This window comes from Gorilla gorilla, chromosome 1 (genome assembly GCF_029281585.2).
Source record: "Gorilla gorilla gorilla isolate KB3781 chromosome 1, NHGRI_mGorGor1-v2.1_pri, whole genome shotgun sequence".
Taxonomy (NCBI): Eukaryota; Metazoa; Chordata; class Mammalia; order Primates; family Hominidae; genus Gorilla; species Gorilla gorilla.
In genome coordinates, this window is record NC_073224.2 from 230,875,400 (window position 1) to 230,895,669 (window position 20,270).

At 52.2% G+C, this 20,270-nt stretch overlaps 2 protein-coding genes across 28 annotated transcripts in view; one reads left to right on the top strand and one right to left on the bottom strand.

Annotated features, from left to right (window-relative positions):
• CLSTN1 (calsyntenin 1) overlaps positions 1–14,564 on the top strand; it is a 96,135-nt gene extending 81,571 nt beyond the window's left edge. For 4 of the 8 annotated variants that reach the window (XM_019010740.4, XM_004024615.5, XM_055383959.2 and 1 more), the window contains 10 exons: positions 2,342–2,504; positions 6,035–6,091; positions 7,545–7,702; positions 7,972–8,120; positions 8,413–8,639; positions 9,442–9,612; positions 10,038–10,183; positions 11,687–11,822; positions 12,190–12,374; positions 12,879–14,564. In XM_019010740.4, the coding sequence (XP_018866285.1) occupies positions 2,342–2,504; positions 6,035–6,091; positions 7,545–7,702; positions 7,972–8,120; positions 8,413–8,639; positions 9,442–9,612; positions 10,038–10,183; positions 11,687–11,822; positions 12,190–12,374; positions 12,879–13,076 (1,590 nt within the window). In that variant the 3' untranslated portion in view covers positions 13,077–14,564. The remainder of the gene's footprint in view (positions 1–2,341; positions 2,505–6,034; positions 6,092–7,544; positions 7,703–7,971; positions 8,121–8,412; positions 8,640–9,441; positions 9,613–10,037; positions 10,184–11,686; positions 11,823–12,189; positions 12,375–12,878) is intronic. The other 4 variants (XM_019010749.4, XM_055383999.2, XM_055383972.2 and 1 more) reach the window with 1 other exon arrangement.
• A 106-nt stretch (positions 14,565–14,670) lies between these two features.
• Positions 14,671–20,270, bottom strand: part of PIK3CD (phosphatidylinositol-4,5-bisphosphate 3-kinase catalytic subunit delta) — a 77,027-nt gene continuing 71,427 nt past the window's right edge. For all 20 annotated transcript variants that reach the window (XM_055383922.2, XM_055383851.2, XM_055383883.2 and 17 more), the window contains 4 exons: positions 19,497–19,620; positions 19,168–19,313; positions 18,653–18,785; positions 14,671–16,678 (listed from right to left, as the gene is read on the bottom strand). In XM_055383922.2, the coding sequence (XP_055239897.1) occupies positions 16,541–16,678; positions 18,653–18,785; positions 19,168–19,313; positions 19,497–19,620 (541 nt within the window). In that variant the 3' untranslated portion in view covers positions 14,671–16,540. The remainder of the gene's footprint in view (positions 16,679–18,652; positions 18,786–19,167; positions 19,314–19,496; positions 19,621–20,270) is intronic.

The following is a 20,270-nucleotide window of genomic DNA, read 5'->3' on the forward strand; positions in this document are numbered from 1 at the left end:
CAGCCTGGATGACAGAGTGAGACCCCGTCTCCAAAGAAAAAGAAAAACACTGTGATCTTCTAAGAGAGAGTAAGCAGGTACTGCAGCCTTGCACATGAATGGCTGTGTATAGTCAGTGTATATTTATAATCTTATGAGTAGCTGGGACTACAGACACATGCCACCCCACCCAGCTAATTTTTGTATTTTTAGTAGAGATGAGGTTTCACCATATTAGCCAGGCTAGTCTTGAACTCCTGACCTCAACTGATGCACCCACGTCAGCCTCCCAAAGTGCTGGGATTGCAGGCCTGAGCCACTGTGCCCGGCCGCAAAGCTAATTTTCTAGCAGTTGCTGTGATAGAAAGCAAATATTCTGTGAAAAACCCCACGTGCTATAGGAAACGAGAGAGCACTGTAAAATTAGAACCCTCTATTAAAATCAGAATAGATCATTTTTTCTTTTGATGTAGAGTTGGGATGAGAAGGAAACCTTTGGCCTTATCATCATTTTATTTGTCTCATGGAGTTAGTGGACAAAAGCTGACATACGTTATATGTGCCTGCAGTTGCTAAAATATAATAGTGTCTAAAAATAATCATAGGATAGATAAAAGTAAAAGAATAAATGAGAAAGGAAAAAGTATATGATAGTGGAAAGATGAAGTGGGTGTCCAGTTGGTAGCATTCGTCTCTTTTTTTTTTTCTTCCCCCGAGACTGAGTCTCGCTTTGTTGCCCAGGCTGGAGTGCAGTGGAGATCTTGGCTCACTGCAACCTCCACCTCCCGGGTTCAAGCGATCCTCCTGCCTCAGCCTTCTGAGTAGCTGGGGTTACAGGCGTGCGCCACCACGCCCGGCTAATTTTTGTATTTTTAGTAGAGATGGGGTTTCACCATTTTGGTCAGGCTGGGTAGCATTCATCTCTTATTGGTGTATTTTTTTATTTATGTGAGTGATTATTTCTCAGAAACTATTACCATTAATTATTTTAAAAAAACTGAAGAAAGGCTTAGTCCTGGAAAAATATTTTTCAACATAGGTGGACATTTTAGCTACAGTTCTGTTATAGTAGCCATAGTCTGCATTTATATATTTAGTTTCTTCTAAGCATATACTGTTTAAAAACTGTATTATGGAAAATTTCAGATTTATATAAAAGCAGACAGATTAAAGAATAGCCCTGTGTGCCCTTACGCCTTCAACAGTTGCCAACTCTTGGTCAGTCTAGTTTCATTGTTACCCCTATTCACTGCTGAAAATTTCTATCACCCCCTCAAACGTTACTTAATAATTTTCAAGAAATCCCAAATAGAGCGTTTCATTCTTGTAGACGCCCGCCTGTATGTCATGACGTATCTCATAGACAAGCGTAATCACAGCACTCTTTCACATTAAAAAAAAACTAACAGTAAAATTTCTAATACGATCAAATAGCCAGTCAATGTTCAGATTTCAAGTAGCCTCATAAATGTTTTTGTGTTTACAGTTTGTTTGAGTTACGACCCAGATAAGGGCCCATTGCAGCTGGCTGATGCGTGTTCACACGCTCGTTCATCACAGGATGGGAACACAGTTTGGTTTGGGGTGCCCTTGGAGCTGATGTTCATATTTATTGAGATCATCAACTTTGAGTTGGAAAAGAAAATACATGTACTATGGTGTGCCTTATTCTCAGATTAAAGGCACTTTTTTGTCGATGGTGGGGAGGAGATAGAGTCTTGCTCTGTCACCCAGGCTGGAGTGCAGTGGCACAATCTCGGCTCATCGCAACCTTCGCCTCCCGGGTTCAAGCAATTCTTGTGCCTCAGCCTCCCGAGTAGCTGGGACTACAGGCGTGCATCACCACACCCGGCTAATTTTTGTATTTTCAGTAGAGATGGGGTTTCGATATGTTGGCCAGGCTGGTCTCAAACTCCTGACCTCAAGTGATCTCCTCGCCTTGGCCTCCCAAAGTGCTGGGATTACAGGCATGAACCACTGCGCCTGGCCTAAAGGCACTTTTTATTTTTATTCAGAAAAGGAATGGCCAGTGGTAAACTAACTCAACCCTTTCGAGGGTGGGTATCCAGCTTGCCCATACAGGAACTTCCTGGTGCCACACTGTTGGCAGAGCAGAATTGGGCAGCTCCCTACTTGGGCTGTGTCCTCTGGTTAGTGAGCAATGCAGGCCACGTAGTTTAGAAATGCCCTAGAGATGCTTGGCTTCTTTTGGTGAGATGTATTTGCAGATATTTTGTGGTTAGATTTTTTTCATCCTTTTCCTCCTAGGAAGACCCTTGTGTTGGGTGACTTGGTTTCCATGGGCATTGATGAGAAGGAAAGTGGACATCTCACACCTCCCCCCTTCCCTTTGCCTCTGTAGGTCTGTGATGAAGAATGGCATCACTACGTCCTCAACGTAGAATTCCCGAGTGTGACTCTCTATGTGGATGGCACGTCCCACGAGCCCTTCTCTGTGACTGAGGATTACCCGCTCCATCCATCCAAGATAGAAACTCAGCTCGTGGTGGGGGCTTGCTGGCAAGGTACCTGTCATTACCCCCCGCCCTCGACTCGAGAATTAAGTTGTACCTCTTTACTAGGTTGGTGGCAGCAGGCTGTGATCGGTATCCTACAGCCTTACCCTCGTGTCCTGGATCTTTTCCTTCCATTTCCTGTGTACAGCCTTTTTGGGGACACTGCCGTTACCCCACTCTAGCTAGCGTAGCTCTATCTGTGGGTGCTCCATAAAGGTGATAGGACTGACCACACCGTTACCTTTCCCGGAAACCCAAGAGGGAGCGTTCCACAGAGGGAGCATGTAGTGGGGGGAACTGTTTTATAAATTAATCCGTTTATTGAAAGGTTCACAAGGACAAAGAGGCAACAGCAAGAGTCAGGCACAGAAATAAAGGACGCAGAAGTAGAAGTGCGCCTTGGACCTGGAGGACTCTTCCAGAGTGTTTATCACTTGGTGACCTGGTAGGAGGCCTGCGAGGGCTCTGTTCACCCTCAGCAAGGGCCACGTGTGGGGAGGATTCCATGGAAGTCTCTGCTGAGAGGGGATATGATAACCACCAGAGCACCAGTGCTTCTTACCTGTACTTACCAAGTGGCAGGCTGTGTGCCAACTCCTTTATACACGTCGTCTCACCTAAACCCTAAAATCCGTTTTTTATAGCTGAAGAAACTCAGGCCCAGAGAAGCAGCAAGCCAGGCGTCACCCAGTTGATGAATCAGGAGCCAGGGTTTTGAATTTTTTTACTTTGAAAAGCCTGTGGGCCAGGCGCGGTGTCTCACACCTATAATCCCAGCACTTTGGGAGGCTGAGGCGGGCAGATCACTTGAGGTCAGGAGTTCGAGACCAGCCTGGCCAACGTGGTGAAACCCCATCTCTACTAAATATACAAAAATTAGCCATGCATGTTGGCATGTGCCTGTGATCCCAGCTACTCGAGAGGCTCAGGCAGGAGAAACGGTTGAACCCAGGAGGCAGAGGCTGCATGAGCCAAGAATGCCCTATTGGCTGGGCGCGGTGGCTCATGCCTGTAATCCCAGCACTTTGGGAGGCTGAGGTGGGTGGATCACAAGGTCAGGAGATCAAGACCATCCTGGCTAACACGGTGAAATCCCGTCTCTACTAAAAATACAAAAAATTAGCCAGGTGTGGTGGCGGGTGCCTGTGGTCCCAGCTACTCGGGAGGCTGAGGCAGGAGGCGGAGCTTGCAGTGAGCCGAGATAGCGCCACTGCACTCCAGCCTGGGTGACAGAGCGAGACTCCGTCTCAAAAAAAAAAAAAAAAGAATGCCCTATTGCACTCCAGCCTGAGCAACAGTGAGACCCTGTCTCAAAAGAAAAAGAAAAACCTGTGTATTCTGGGCCCACACTCAGACCCACCAGATCAAGGTTTTTATTACTGTTATTATTTTAATTTTTTATAAAAATGGGGTCTCACTGTGTTGCCCAGGCTGATCTCAAACTCCTGGGCTCAAGAGATCCTCCCACCTCAGCCTCCTAAAGTACTGGGATTACAGGCATGAGCCACTGCGCCTGGCTCAGACCTGGGGTTTTAAGCCCTTTTTTGTGCCATGGAGCCGTTGGGTGGTCTGGCAAGGCCAATGGATCCCTTCTTATTAATCTACAAAATAAATACATAGGATTCAAGGGTACTCAGTTAAACTGAAATATAGTTATTAACATCCTGAAATACTACATTTGTGAAACAGTAACACCAGTGGTACTTTATGTTAACAAATGAAGAACCAGCTTTAGCAGCAGGTCCAACAGTGGTGTAAGTTCCAAGTCGTGAGGGCTGTGCGAGGATCCCTATGGCATCTGCAACAGCTGTGGCCTGGTGTGCAAATATCAGTGCATTCTATTGGTGACAAAGTTGCAGTCATTGCTAACTGCTGTGGTGTGTAGCCTACATTTATTGCCAAAGGAAATGCTGAATTTCAGAAGTTAGTGGAAATAAGCATGTAATTTTTCCCATCCAAGTTCATGGAACCCTCAGGTTACCCCAGAGGTTCATGATTCCCACTTTGACCCTTGCACTGGACTCTGCTGTGTCATTTCAAGGTGTCATCATCATTAATTACTTTTTGATTAGTTTTTTCTCCCTATGGAAACATTGTACCTTGAGTAAGGTTAGAAATTTATGAAAGATGACCGTGCGCAGTGGCTCACACCTGTAATCCCAGCACTTTGGGAGGCGGTGGCAGGCAGATCACTCAAGGTCAGGAGGAGTTGGAGACCAGCCTGGCTAACATGGTGAAACTCTGTCTCTACTAAAAATACAAAAACTAGCCAGGCGTGGTGGCGTATGCCTGTAATCCCAGTTACTTGGGAGGCAGGAGAATCACTTGAACCCAGGAGGCTGAGGTTGCAGTGAGCCAAGATCACACCACTGCACTCCAGCCTGGGCAACAGAGTGAGACTCTATCTCAAAACAAACAAACAAAAAAACCCCACAGATTGTTTAAAATTCAGTTAACAGGAGAGAGGATCTCCTTTTCTTTTTTGTGGTTGATTCTGCCACTTTTGCTACACGTTGGCCGTGGAGAGCTTGGGCTGTGGGCAGCAGCTTCATTCCCTTCTACCAGCGTGTTGTGGGGGAGTCTTGGTGTGTGTGGAGGTAGCACAGGCCCGTGGCTCACATGGGCTTCACCTGGATACACCTCTAGCTTTGCCCCTTGATGCGGCCCCGCACAGCTGCAGCCCAGAAGGGGCCCCAGCACACCATAGAGGGGAGGGCTGCAGGGCTGCAGGGCTTGAGGAGCAGCCTTTCCCCTCAGCATGACCTGGAGAGTGTTGGTTCCGTGCTCAGCCGCTGTGTGTGTGCCTTTCTGGTAGGTTGTATTACTCAGGACACTGGATCCAGGAGCTAGAGGAGCTGAAGGTGGTTAGGGGCCCCAGGTCCACCGTGGGCTATGCTTCCCTAGGTGGGTTCCTTAGCCTCTGCATCTCCCTCTCATTCAGAAAAAGTGATTGAGAATGTCTTCTTTCCTCTGTCGCCCAAAGGTTAATGGCTAGACAGATGTAAACTTGTTTGGAGCTTCCAAAATATACAGACTTCCGCATGTTTACTGTGTACCAGGCTTTGGACACGTGTGTGCTATGCCGTTTTGTCTGCGCAGTGTCTTCCCTATTAGGAGAAGAGGTGCTGTTGGTCCGGAACTTGGTGTTATTTATATCGGGAGCAGCATTGCAGCCCAGGCTTAGCCTCTGTGGAGTGTCCTACTTCATAGCACGGATTGGGGAGGGGAACGAATTCCATGTGTGTGCTTTCATTCATCTTATTTTGAATCTAACGTATATTTTGGCAAGGAGGATGTGGGAAGGTGGAATAAGAGAAGAAAACAAAAGAAGCCTGGGGTTGGGGGTGGTAAAGTCACTTCTGGGAAAAGGTGATTAAATACAAGCTTGCGTCCAGATGGGTACATCCCAGAGCGGGATCACAAGGGAATTTTCTCTTCATGTTTTATAGTTGGTTGCTTCAAACCCGGTTTTCAAGGTCTGGTTTGAAGACCCTAACCTCCCAGTCCTTTTCTATTGTCTTTGTCTTGCTTTTCCACAGAGTTTTCAGGAGTTGAAAATGACAATGAAACTGAGCCTGTGACTGTGGCCTCTACAGGTTGCTGGATTTTTTCCCTACATTCACTATTGTGTTTCATTTAAAGATGAGACTGATTCATTCCACGTGTCGCATGAAACGCCCCAGTTGCATTTTGGTCCTGGACACCATCTGAGCTGCTTCCCTGCATTGCGCTTCCCCATTGCTTCATGGAGTTCCCTTATTCTGCCCATTCTGACCCCAGCTGGAGTGAGGACAAATGACATCTCAGGCAGTGCACGCATGGGACTTCCCCCCCATCCAGTTTGACCCTGACCCCACTGCATGAGGCTCCCCGCTTTTTCAGTCTTACAGGCAGGGTTTGGGAGGCCGCCTCGTGACTGTCATGTGGATGAACCACGAGACAGGAAAAGACTTGTTTCTAGATATTCTGTCCTGATTGACAGTAAATTTTAAATAGATGTCTCTTTTTTTGTTTGTTTTGAGATGGAGTCTCGCTCTGTTGTCTGGGCTGGAGTGCAGTGGCGTGGTCTTGGCTCACTGCAACCTCCGCCTCCTGGGTGCAAGCAATTCTCCTGCTTCAGCCTCCCGAGTAGCTGGGACTACAGGCATGCACCACCATGCCCAGCTAATATTTATATTTTTAGTAGAGACGGGGTTTCGCCATGTTCGCCAGGCTGGTCTCAAACTCTGACCTCAGGTGATCCACCCGCCTCGGCCTCCCGAAGCGCTGGGATTACAGGCGTGAGCCACCATGCCTGGCAAATAGCCGTTTCTTAGAAACCTCAATTCCTAGTCATGATTTACAGTGCCTGATTTCTGTACCAGAATGAGACACATTGCTGAAAATTTGTCCCTTTTCCTTTTCAGTTTAAGAACAAGGTTTAGTGTAACCTGTTTCTGGCTCTTTGTTGTCATCTGTCAAGGGCCATTTTCTGGGTTTTGGTTTTCGTTGTAACATCTGCACTTCTCAGCAATCCTCAGGAGGAGGCAGGAAGGATGGGACTCAACACCATAGCATCCTTGAAATAGGCCGTTCCGTGCAGGGAGTATTTTAAGCCTCCCTTTTATCCTCCCTGCCTCGCTTGTGTGGGTTCATCCCCCAGGGCGTGCCAGGTAGAGAAAACAGCCATGTGGAACCCAGCCAGCTGAGAAGGCAGTGGCTGGAGAGGCTGGTGGCGTAGGAAGTGTCACCATGCACCCTGGTGATGAGAACAGGGTAGGCCACCTTACCAGGTAGTGGCCAGAGGTGTGGGGACCCTCAGAGGACCTCTTGGCTTCAGGTGAGACACCCCCAACTCTCCCTTTCTCCAGGCCATGTGCATGATCATAAACGGTTTAATTTCTTCATTGCGCTTCCATGTAGATTGCAAGGCTAACAGGACTTGGTATGAACTAACCCGCATGTCCATCCACTGAGCTGCCAGCACCGGTAACACCGTGTTGAGTGAGAAGTGAGTTGGGCGATGCTGGGTTGCACGCCTGACTTCGCCTTTTCTCCCCTGACCCAAAGGTGGCGACCTGCACATGACCCAGTTTTTCCGAGGCAATCTGGCTGGCTTAACTCTCCGTTCCGGGAAACTCGCGGATAAGAAGGTGATCGACTGTCTGTATACCTGCAAGGAGGGGCTGGACCTGCAGGTCCTAGAAGACAGTGGCAGAGGCGTGCAGGTAACACCGAGCGCTCGACTGCACACCACTCGTGGGCCCCTTAGACTACAGCCCCGGAGGCTGGTGGGATGAGGGAGTGAGTAATCTGTGATTGATACGTTTACTGTTGGGTAAAAGAGTTGTGTTCGCTGGACTTAAACGAGCTTTTCTTTTTCAAGTCAGCAATTCAAATCGAACCCAGGCCAATCCCCTTTGTGGAGGCATCTGTGGTTTCAGCTCCTGCAGTTACTGGCTTATTCCTCTCCTCTCTGTGCCTGGTGTGATTTCAGATCCAAGCACACCCCAGCCAGTTGGTATTGACCTTGGAGGGAGAAGACCTCGGGGAATTGGATAAGGCCATGCAGCACATCTCGTACCTGAACTCCCGGCAGTTCCCCACGCCCGGAATTCGCAGACTCAAAATCACCAGCACAATCAAGTACGTCCTGATTTTTAACAGCAGGCCTGTTTTGCCCAATGACACTTGTATATTTAGGTTTTTAAGACAGCCTAACCCCTTCTGTAAGGAAAGGTGAGCCATCGTGTGTTACCAGAAAGTGTGGGGGAGAGAGCTGAGTGATATTTTTGCATCATGTTTGCAAGTGTGTTCCTGGAGTGGCCCCGGCAGGTGTTAGTGGGGGCCTCTGTATCCCACCTCCATGTGCCTTTGCACAGGTGGGCTCCAAGATCGGCTCCCAAAGCCCTGACCCTTCCCCATTTCTTGCTGGCAGGTGTTTTAACGAGGCCACCTGCATTTCGGTCCCCCCGGTAGATGGCTACGTGATGGTTTTACAGCCCGAGGAGCCCAAGATCAGCCTGAGCGGCGTCCACCATTTTGCCCGAGCAGTTTCTGAATTTGAAAGCTCAGAAGGGGTGTTCCTTTTCCCTGAGCTTCGCATCATCAGCACCATCACGAGAGAAGTGGAGCCTGAAGGGGACGGGGCTGAGGACCCCACAGGTAATGTGCTCTGTGGGGTGCGGGCTCCCTCGCCTCGGCCGGAAACCCCATGTCCCCATGTACTTGGCGGGGCTCTTTGTCTCTGTGGGATTTGGGGAGGTTTTAATCTTTCGTTGGTGTTCTCTTGGGTGTGCTTCTGGAATCTGACCCGTGAGCTGGAGCTCATGGTGATCTCTGGAATTCCATCTGGAGGGGTCTTACATCTTTTCCTGGTTGCTGTCAGGCTTTGAGATGTGGCTTGAGGTTGAGGGGTTGAGGGCACTTGCAGGAGACACTGCTTGCACCTGCCAGGCTGGCCAGCCCATGGGGGCACAATGTCCCCACAATTCTTGCTCAGGACACATGAAACTCCCCCCTTTTTTTTGTTTTTTTGAGATGGAGTCTCACTCTGTCGCCCAGGCTGGAGTGCAATGGTGTCATCTTGGCTAACTGCAGCATCCACCTCCTGAGTTCAAGCGATTCTCCTGCCTCAGCCTCCCGAATAGCTGGCATTACAGGGACCTGCCACAACGCCCGGTTAATTTTTGTATTTTTAGTAGAGACGGGCTTCCACCCTGTTGGCCAGGCTGGTCTCAAACTCCTGACCTCAGGTGATCCACCCGTCTTGGCCTCCCAAAGTGCTGGGATTACAGGCGTGAGCCACTGCGCCCAGCCGTTTCTTGAAAGCAACTCTCGCTTGCTTCTGTCGTTGGTCCTTACAAGAGCCATGTAGGTTTGGGGTGAGCCGGCAGGGCATCCAGTGTGCCCCGCCACGCTGGGCCCCACTGCCCCTACTTAATATTTCTGGTTGGGCCTCTTGCAGTTCAAGAATCACTGGTGTCCGAGGAGATCGTGCACGACCTGGATACCTGTGAGGTCACGGTGGAGGGAGAGGAGCTGAACCACGAGCAGGAGAGCCTGGAGGTGGACATGGCCCGCCTGCAGCAGAAGGGCATTGAAGTGAGCAGCTCTGAGCTGGGCATGACCTTCACAGGTAAGGGGAGCGCTGCAGCCACGCAGGTGGGCCAGGCTGCAAGAGGGGACTTTGAGAGCTCTTGGCTGGCTGCTGTCTGCCATCTGAGAATGTTGAGTTATCTTAGAGGGAGATGGGGAAGGAGCACGTTCGCTGGGATCGTTGTTGGCTGCACGCATACTCCTGTTTCCTGGACAGGTAACGGATGTGTAGCCACTACTCTCTAAAGGGGGAGGGTTGAGGCGTGGGATGACACGTCCCCCACAGAGGGAAGAATGCCCCTGTGCACATTGCATTTATTCCCATGGCTAGAAAGCCAACTTGTGTGACCCCTTGGCGTAGCTAACCTGGGTGTCTAATTGAGCCTGCCTGTGCTGACGGCTGCAGCCCTGCCCATGCTCCTGCCCTAAGCCACCCGGCAATCTTCCCCCTTTCAACCCCTGCAGGTGTGGACACCATGGCCAGCTACGAGGAGGTTTTGCACCTGCTGCGCTATCGGAACTGGCACGCCAGGTCCTTGCTTGACCGGAAGTTTAAGCTCATCTGCTCAGAGCTGAATGGCCGCTACATCAGCAACGAATTTAAGGTGGAGGTGAGTACAAGGTTCCCACTGAGCAGGGCCAATAGCAGCAGTGAGTGAGTGCGCTGATTCGCAGCCCTAATATTCACAAACGCCAACCCTCAGAGCGTTCACGATGGCAGCTATACAGGCTCATTCTAGGGGGTCGCCTTTCCAGCCTGGGGCCTGCTGCAGGTTGCACCTGGGCTTGTTGGAGTGCCAAGTTGTGTTTGGGGTGAGCTGGGGTGGGGGGTGCTCCCCTTTCCCTGGCTGCCTCAGCCTGAGTTGGAGCCTAAGGAACTTTGCAGGGAGGTGACAAAGAGCAAGTGGCAGTTAATGCCTCTGGGGCTTCTTGAGATTTCCCATGAGAGAAACAGGAGGATGTGGTTTTATTTATTTATTTATTTTTAGAGACGAGGTCTCACTATGTTGCCCAGGCTGGTCTTGTCCCCCCAGGTTCAAGCAATCCACTTGCCTTGGCCTCCAAAAGTGCTAGGATTACAGGTGTGAGCCACTGTGCCCAGCCAAGGACACTGTTTTAGAAAGAGCAGCATCCAGGGAACCAAAAGTTCTCTGCATCTGTGCCAGGTCACTGGCCCTCCTGTGAATGAAGTCGAGTCCTCGGCCCAGGTTGAGAGGGGCTCACGCAGGGACCCGCACGGGCAGGACCAGTGCTGCCGAGGCTGGCGCTGGTGACTCACAGGCCACACAGGCTAGAGGGTAGCTCGTCCTGCTCTGAGGTCGTCTACACACCTATCCAGCAGCTGCTTCATCGCTCAGGCCCTCTGTGGCCTGGAGAAAATTGAACCAAAGTTACTCTTAGCAATGGAATATCACCATGAACTCAAGAGCAGAATGCTAAATTCGGTGCCTGTTCTGTTTGAGTCAAAGGGTAACAGATTTGAAAGGAAATCCATGGCAGTGATTGGTGCTGTCTTTCACACGGCTGTGGTTTGAGGAAAAAGGTCTATGCCAGTGCTTCCCAAACGACCCATGGGGAAGGACCATCGGCTTCTTTTTCTGCTCTTGTTTTGGGCATAATCTTTTATAAAATGCAATAAAAATGGATTGCAGCCAGGTGCGTGGTGCTTGCCTATAGTCCCAGCTACTTGAGAGGCTGAGGTGGGAGGATTACTTGAGCAGGGAAGTTCCAGGCTGCAGTGAGCCGTGATCATGCTTGTGAATAGCTACTGCGCTCCAGCCCGGGCAACACAGCAAGACCCAGTCTCAACAAATACTAATAAGTAGAAAAGTGATACATTTCTGGAATGTGTGAGAATATTAGATTGTTATAACAGTTTCTAAGTGCTTATTACTCTTTTTTGTTTGGTTTTTCTTTTTCTTTGTTTTTGTTTTTTAAGTGCTTACTCTTGATTTTTTTTTTTCTGTCCTTTTCCCGTAGCTCCGTTTGCCCCCAGCTGCGGTCCAGGAGCCACTCTGAGTGGCACTGGTCATGTCAGCTGCGGGACTCCACTGTCACCTCTTGGACAGGCTCAGGATGCCTGTCTCCAGCGATCCTCTCTTTCTCTGCTGTAGGTGAATGTAATCCACACGGCCAACCCCATGGAACACGCCAACCACATGGCTGCCCAGCCACAGTTCGTGCACCCGGAACACCGCTCCTTTGTTGACCTGTCAGGCCACAACCTGGCCAACCCCCACCCGTTCGCAGGTAGGACATGGGGAGGGAGACCAAGCGGAGATGCTCCGTGCCGTCCGCCCTGCCCCTACCCCACCGTGGGCACAGCCTCCTGCTCAGCATGACCGCCGGTCTTTCCCTGTCCCAATTATTCCCCATCACACACGAGGAAACTAAAGCCCTCGAAGAGGGCAGATGATGTCACCCGCAGCCAGGATATGGCCGAGCCAGGTTGGAGGCCCATGGCGAGCTTTTCCTGGTATTTCCTCCTGGCCTGTGGGTTCAGCTGAAGCATGCTGTCCAGCCCGTTTTGACTGGGCACAGCCGAGGACGTCAAGGGCACAGTGGCCTTCTGGGCTGAGTGACCTCACTCACACCCCGCCCCCTCATTCTTCCGCAGTCGTCCCCAGCACTGCGACCGTTGTGATCGTGGTGTGCGTCAGCTTCCTGGTGTTCATGATTATCCTGGGGGTATTTCGGATCCGGGCCGCACATCAGCGGACCATGCGGGATCAGGACACCGGGAAGGAGAACGAGATGGACTGGGACGACTCTGCCCTGACCATCACCGTCAACCCCATGGAGGTAGGAGTGGGCGGGCGACCTCCAGGACTGAGAGGCAGCACAGGCCAGGGCCTCCGAGAAGCCGGTACGGCGCGGCTTCTTCGGGTTCACATGCTTTCCATCGCGTCATCTGCTCAGCAAGCCTGGGGCTTAGGTGTCTTCGTGGGTAAACCGAGGCTGAGAGAGACCTTATTCAAGGCCGTTCTGCCTTAAGTGTAGAGATGAGCCGTGCCAGGGCTTGGCGCTCTTGGGTCGTGGTAATCCTGAGAGAGTTCTCTGGTGGGGCAGCCGAGGTGCTATCCCAAGCTGCTTTGTATGTGGGTGACTCCGTGGGTGCTGACTGGAGCTTTGTTTTTCCCTTCACTTCTAATAAGATAAGTTCCGGTGCCGTCCTGGCTGCTCTGTCGCTGGGGAGGGAGGCGCTGGGGCAAGTTCTCCTTCCTCTGTGGCTGTCGAGAGGAGAATGCCGGGTGACGGGGCTATGGGCAGGGCCGGACTCATGTGGCCGTCACTTCTCCTTGCCAGACCTATGAGGACCAGCACAGCAGTGAGGAGGAGGAGGAGGAGGAAGAGGAAGAGGAGAGCGAGGACGGCGAAGAAGAGGATGACATCACCAGCGCCGAGTCGGAGAGCAGCGAGGAGGAGGAGGGGGAGCAGGGCGACCCCCAGAACGCAACCCGGCAGCAGCAGCTGGAGTGGGATGACTCCACCCTCAGCTACTGACCCGTGCCCCCGGCCACCTCGGTTTCTGCTTTCGAAGACTCTGCTGCCACCCGTTCTCCCAGTCCCAAGGGTCCACGATGTACAAAGTCATTTCGGCCAGTAGGTGTGCAGACCCCTCCCCGCCACGATCGTCGCCGTGCTTGGTGTGTAGGACCCTAGGCTCCCCACCCACCCTCTGCCTGGTCGCGCTCCAGTCCCATGAGGAGCTGACACGTCCTCTCTGGCCGCTATCCGGCTCGCACAGGGGCCTCCCAGCACCTCAGGCCCCGCGTTTGTGTCTGGAGTCTTCCCCCCGGGGAGAGGACGCTGGCCCCTCGCACTCCAGAAAAGCCATGCCAGCTGGACTCGTTGACAAAGGGTAAAACATGCTCACTTCCACCCGGTAATCATTTTTTTCTTTTTTTAAAAAAAGTTTTTATTTTTTCCAAACTAGTGCATGTATAAATAATGGCAGGATGGGGGGTACTGTGTAGATGATTAACTGACTTTTTAATATTTTGTAAATAAATCGGATTCCTTGTGTCCTTTGTGCTAGTGTAACCCGGGACTGGAATGTAAAGTGAAGTTCGGAGCTCTGAGCATGGGCTCTTCCCGCCGGGTCCTCCCTCCCCAGACCCCAGAGGGAGAGGCCCACCCCGCCCAGCCCCGCCCCAGCCCCTGCTCAGGTCTGAGTGTGGCTGGGAGTCGGGGGCCACAGGCCTCTAGCTGTGCTGCTCAAGAGACTGGATCAGGGACCGCTCTTTGGTAGCTACAAGTAGCCGGGCCTTGCCTTTGGGATTCTACCTGTTCCTAATTTGGTGTGGGGTGCGGGCTCCCCGGCCCCTTTTCCACACTCCTCCGACAGCAGCTCCCTGGGCAGTGGCCTGGTCTCACCGTGTGCAGCCTTGTGGTTTATGCTTAAATGTACATTTTCCTGCTGGTAAAAGGAGAAACTGACAGGTGTCCTGCAGACCAGCTGACCACTCCTTTTGGAGACGGCAGGAGGCCTGAGCGATCCGTACTCAGAACGTCCAGGAGAGACGCATGGCCCGAAGTCAAAGTGCTGGAATTTTCCAAAACAGCCTGTTCTCTCCTCCCCAGAGCACCCCCTGCCATCAGGGGGGTTGAAATCCCTCTCCCCCAGGAGCCCTGCTGCTTTGCTTGGTGGTAGGGCAGAAGGAGAGCAAACAAAAACAGTCATGGTCTGAAACCCACATAGCACTTTGCTCTTAGTTACATGTAAAATTTTAGATTTCTAAAACAGGTGGGCAATCATTTTGAATACTGTTCTGTGACCCTGACTGCTAGTTCTGAGGACACTGGTGGCTGTGCTATGTGTGGCCATCCTCCATGTCCCGTCCCTGTAGCTGCTCTGTGTAGACAGCGGACAGACGCTCACGCCCAGGGGATGTCCTCACGCTGTCACCGCGCGGTTTCCCTTCGCAGATGTGTATACTCATGATAGGTCAGAAAGTGTATCCACTACAATAAAGTTCTGGTTCTAACTCACTCACTCCAGCCGGAGCGGGGTTTGTCTTCTCTCCTGTTTTGGTTTTAAACCTACACTCCCTTCTTGTTTCTTTTTGAGCCGAGAACATAAGAACATAAAAAGGCCTTTTCTTTCTTTTCATCTGCCTTTACTTCTCATTTCAAGGTTTCACAGAGTGCTGGTCTCAACCCACATCAGTGATACTTAACTTGCCTTCCCCAGACAGAAACATGAAATGACTTAAAAAAATAGAAAATATTCTTCTCGCCAGGCACACAAGACTGTACACCCAAAACCAGAAACGCTGCGGCTGTGCAAAGTGTGCTCCCACGCCCGCGCACACAGGCGCACTTAAATAAATAACACGCGCACGCACGGCTTTCCCCATTTCGAAACAGGCAGACGGTCTAGTGAGTTTCAGCACTTGCTGGGAACAGGCGTGTGGCCAGGGAGGTGCCCCGCAGGTGGCAATGACTACTGACGGACCCCTGGTGGATCAGAACAGAGCTGGCACCTGAGCCGCTGAGCGGGCGGCTACTTCTGGCTCTGTTGAGTTTTGGAAGACCTTTGAGAAATCAACAGCATCACCGGGCAGGTCCTGACTCCATGGCCTGATATGTTAGGATCACCTGTGGGCTGCTAAAAGCCCACAGTCCTAGCCCCATCTGCAGTTAGTTGGCTTCTGAAGGCTGGGAGAAGCCCTAAAACCTGCATTTCTAAAGCTGCTCAAATCCAGGCCTTTGGAGGCTTAAAACTAAGCCTGCACCATTTCAAACTAAGTATAGTCAGAGAGAAAGATCCCAGCACGCCCCCTCGTTCTCACACTTCTGGTACCTCAGCACTCTCACAGCAGGTTCCCAAAGGTGATGGTTCTGGAAGAGTTCTGGCCTCATCCTTTTGTTAAAACCTGCTTTCAGAGGTGGCTTAGACAATGGCAGAGTGGGCCGGGCGTGGTGGCTCGTGCCTGTAATCCCAGCACTTTGGGAGGCTGAGGCGGGTGGATCACCTGAGGTCAGGAGTTCGAGACCAGCCCAGCCAACATGGTGAAACCCCCCGTCTCTACTAAAATACAAAAATTAGCTGGGTACGGTGGTGCACACCTGTAATCCCAGCTACTCAGGAGGCTGAGGCAGAAGAATCACTTGAACCTGGGAGGCGGAGGTTACAGTGAGCCAAGATTGCACCACTGCACTCCAGCCTGGGCAACAGAGCAAGACCCCATCTCAAAAAAAAATTTTTTTTGAGATAATGGCAGAGTATTTGCTTCTGACCTGCTTTTGCCTTCACGCGTGACCGGGGTGAGCTACATGAGGCCCAGATCTCTTTAACACGCCGAGGACCAGCGTAGATTCTCCTTTATGGGGCTGGGCCTGATCTCCCCAAGCCGTAGGAGGTGTGGTGAGTCATCTATTATTTTCTTACCTGCAAACAAAATCACTTTAGAGTAGAGAAAGATGAGGGAATTCTCGTACCCAAGACCCACTTGAAAAGTGGAGAGCAAGCATTCCTGAATCTAGAGGGTACCCCGGCTGCCTCGGGGAGCTGCCAGAACTCAGTCTAGGGAGGATACACAGGGTGGGTCGCACGAGGATCGAGGCATCCTGTCAGACAGTAGGCACCAGGTGACCGCCAGGCGCCAGGACCCAGGCAGTCTGGCGGGAGGCCTGGGAAGAAGGTTCCCTCGGGAGGAGAACAGTCTTTGCTGGGCCCAGATCCACCAGCTGGAAGACTTGGGGTGACAATCCTCAGCCGAGAGCCAGGTGCAGCCTCGGGGGGCCCAGCACCGCCACTGCACGAAGGAGGCGTTTCCGTTTATGGCTGTTTAGCTCCTTAAACATTTCAAGTCATAAATAAATAACCAGTGTAAACAAAAGGCAGCCATGCCGGTTCTTTCCCATTAGGTGCGGTTCAGGCTCTTCAGCCCCTTTAGGACCAACGTGCCTGGTCCCCACCACCCGCAGCTGCCTCCTCTTGGGCCCAGGGCTGGGAGGAGCTGCTACTGCCTGTTGTCTTTGGACACGTTGTGGGCCAGCCAGTTCACTTTGGTTTTCCAGCTCTCACGGAGGGCTTCGTTAAACTTCACTCGGAAGTGCTTCAGTGCCTCCTCCTCTGTTTTCCCCAGTGCCAGGGAGTCCTGCAAACAAATCACAGCGGTGTCCACGTTAAGGGGGCCCGGACCTTGCTCTGGGATGCGTCCCTCTCTGGGGACTTCAGAGTCACTGAATGAAATGGTTAGTAGAGAGCTCCCAGCATCTCAGGAAAAGCTCTCTATTCTGCTCCCACCCTCAAATGAAGGTGCCAAAGACATCTTGGCCCCAGAGCCCCCAGTTCCCAAGTGATCTCGCCTCCCCCACTGGAGAAATCGCTCTGGGAGGAGCGTGGGAGCAGCTGCTTTTGCAGGGACTGGTCACCAGAGGGAAGGTCCTGGCAAGCATGTGTGGCCCCAGCAGCCTCACCGCCCCATCCCACCTTCTCACATGGAGAGGACACAAGAAGGAAAAAAAATACATATATATCTGTATATATACATTTTTTTGAGACAGTCTCACTCTGTCGCCCAGGCTGGAGTGCAGTGGCATGATCTCGGCTCACTGCAACCTCCGCCTCCCAGGTTCAAGTGATTCTTCTGCCTCAGCCTCCCAAGTAGCTGGGACTACAGGCAGCCGCCACCACACCCAGCTAATTTTTTGTATTTTTTAGTAGAGACGGGGTTTCACCGTGTTAGCCAGGATGGTCTCGATCTCCTGACCTCGTGATTCACCCACCTTGGCCTCCCAAAGTGCTGGGTTTACAGGCGTGAGCCATCATGCCCAGCCAATTTTTTTCTTTTTGAGACAGAGTCTTGCTCTGTCACCTGAGCTGGAGTGCAGTGGCACGATCTAGGTTTACCGCAGCCTCAGTCTCTCGTGTTCAAGTGATTCTTCTGCCTCAGCCTCATGAGTAGCTGGGATTACAGGCATGTGCCACCATGCCTGGCTAATTTTTTGTATTTTAAGTAGAGATGTGGTTTCACCATGTTGGCCAGGCTGGTCTCAAACTCCTGACCTCAGGTGATCCACCTGCCTCAGCCTCCCAAAGTGCTGGGATTACAGGCATGAGCCACCATGCCCAGCCTGGAAAAATATCTTTTATTTATGTTTACTTTTATTTTATTATTATTTTTTGAGACGGAGTTTTGCCTTTGTTGCCCAGGCTAGAGTGCAGTGGCACGATCTCGGCTCACTGCAACTTCCACCTCCCAGGTTCAAGTGATTCTTCTGCCTGAGTCTTCTGAGTAGCTGGGATTACAGGTGCGTGCCACCACACCTGGCTAATTTTTGTATTTTTAGTAGAGACAGGGTTTCACCATGTTGGTCAGGCTGATCTCGAACTCCTGACCTCGTGATCTGCCCACCTCAGCCTCCCAAAGTGCTGGGATTACAGGCGTGAGCCACCATGCCCGGCCTGGAAAAATATCTTTTTTTATTATTTATTCTTATTTTTTTTGAGACCGAGTTTTGCTCTTGCTGCCCAGGCTGGAGTGCAATGGCACAATCTCGGCTCACTGCAACCTCCGCCTCCTGGGTTCAAGCGATTCTCCTGCCTCAGCCTCCCGAAAGTAGCTGGGATTACAGGAATGCACCACCATGCCCAGCTAATTTTGTATTTTTAGTAGAGACGGGGTTTCTCCATGCTGGTCAGGCTGGTGTCGAACTCCCGACCTCAGGTGATCCACCCACCTCGGCCTCCCAAAGTGCTGGGATTACAGGCGTGAGCCACCGCGCCGGGCCAAAAAATATCTTTTAGAAGGCAGAGGGAGCCAGAGCTCATGCGGCCCCCTAGTGGACACCTGAAAGCCCCGCAGCCCCTGAGCACGGCGCCCCAACCAGGAGAGGTCACACTACACATCTGCCACTGAGTGGAACCATGCCCAGGCGGCTCAACTCTGGTCCAGCCACTTTCCCCTCCACCGCCCACCAGCTCCACTGCTGGGTCCTGGGACGGCATGAGGCACACACAGCTCAGTGCCCTTTGGGGCCTACTGCACTCAGGGCCCTCCTAGGTCACATTGCTCCGGGGCAGGCCTTGGAAGGCCACTGGCGACAGCAGTCTCCTGCCCGGCACATACCTTGAGATACTGGATGTCTTTGGAGCAGCTGAGCTCAGGCAGGCCTGCCGCCCGCATCAGGGCAAAGAGGTGGAGGAAGAGAAGCCCGTGGCGCCGCAGGATGGTGTAGGCCCTTTCACAGTAGCCCCGGAACCTGCAGGTAGGGGACAGAGGAAGTGAGGCTCTGGGAACTCCCAGCCACAGGCCAGAGGGCCGCTCTGCATCCAACCAGCCCCTTCCCCAAGGACACCTGCCCTTGCCCTGATAATGGGTGGACACAAGGCCTCCAGTTCTGCTAACTGACCCCCGTGCCCCAGCCAGCCTCCTGCTACATGACCCACAAACCTGCCCACATTGCCCAAAAGGGGCACTGCAGGGTGGAGCAGGGGCATGTTCCAAACCCATCAACAGTTGGGGTGAGGGGCCAGGTGTGGGGTTGAGAGCTGAGCCCCATCCTGCACCCTGCCTGGGAACCTCTGCCCTGTTCCCTGGGGCCCCACACCGAGGGGCATCTGGTGGGGCTCAGGCACTCTCACCGTTCAAATTTCTCACTATTATTAGTCTTCCCCTGCTGAATCACATGGACAAAGTCATAGGTGAGGATGAATGGGACACGCTCGCGGTTGATTCCAAACTTGGTCTTGAAATTCCCCAGAAAGTGGCCAAAATCAATGTGGAACAGCTGAGGGGAGGGGAGAGGAGGGGGAGGATTGAGAAGGTGTCAGACAGGAGAGAATCCAGGGGAGACAGGAAGCCAGCAGGGCTGGGGGACCCCTGCCACAGAGCTGTGTGCTAGGCAGAGGGGCCAGCAGGCTGGGGCCAGAAGCCAAGTCCCCACAGCAGCCGCCAGCACCAGCCCCTGTACCTGCCCACTCTCTCGGATCATGATGTTGTCGCTGTGCCGATCGCCAATGCCCAGCACGTATGTGGCCACACAATAGCCAGCACAGGAGAGGGTGAACTCCTCAATGGCTCGATCCAGGGCCTCCCTGGGTGGGGAAGATTAAAAAGCATGGCCATACCATTTTGCAGCTCCTCCTATCAAGAGGTGGGTTATTACTCCCTCTCCCCTTGAATCTGGCCCTGTGACTTGCTTTGACCAACAGAACATGGAGGACACAATGCTGGACATCACTTGCAGATGCTATTCCAGAGCCAAGGCATGAAGACACCTGCAGATCTTGAACCCCATACCCTCAATACAGAGCCACGGAAGGAAGGTGAGGCTGCTAAATGAGGAGGCCACATGCAGAGAGGCATCACAGACAGCTGGCACCAAGGCCCCAAGAATGAGATGGGTTATCTCAGACCCTGCTGGCCCAGTTAAGGCACCAGATGAGAACAGCTGCATGAGTGATTATGCAGAACCAGCAGAAGAGCCACCCGGCTGAGCCCAGCCCCAGCTGCAGATCTGTGAGCCAATCGTATGTAAATGGCTGTTTTTTAAAGCCCTGCGCTTTGGATGGTGTTGCATAGCAAGAGACACTGATACTTGGGGAAGAGAGACCTACCTCACCCCAACCCAGACACAGGCTGGTCCTCAACTGAGCCAAGTAGCCACAAAGATGGTCTGAGGCCCCTCCCCACTCCTTTGTTCTGACAGACGAGGCCCTCCCACTCCACACCTCTTGGAAAGGAG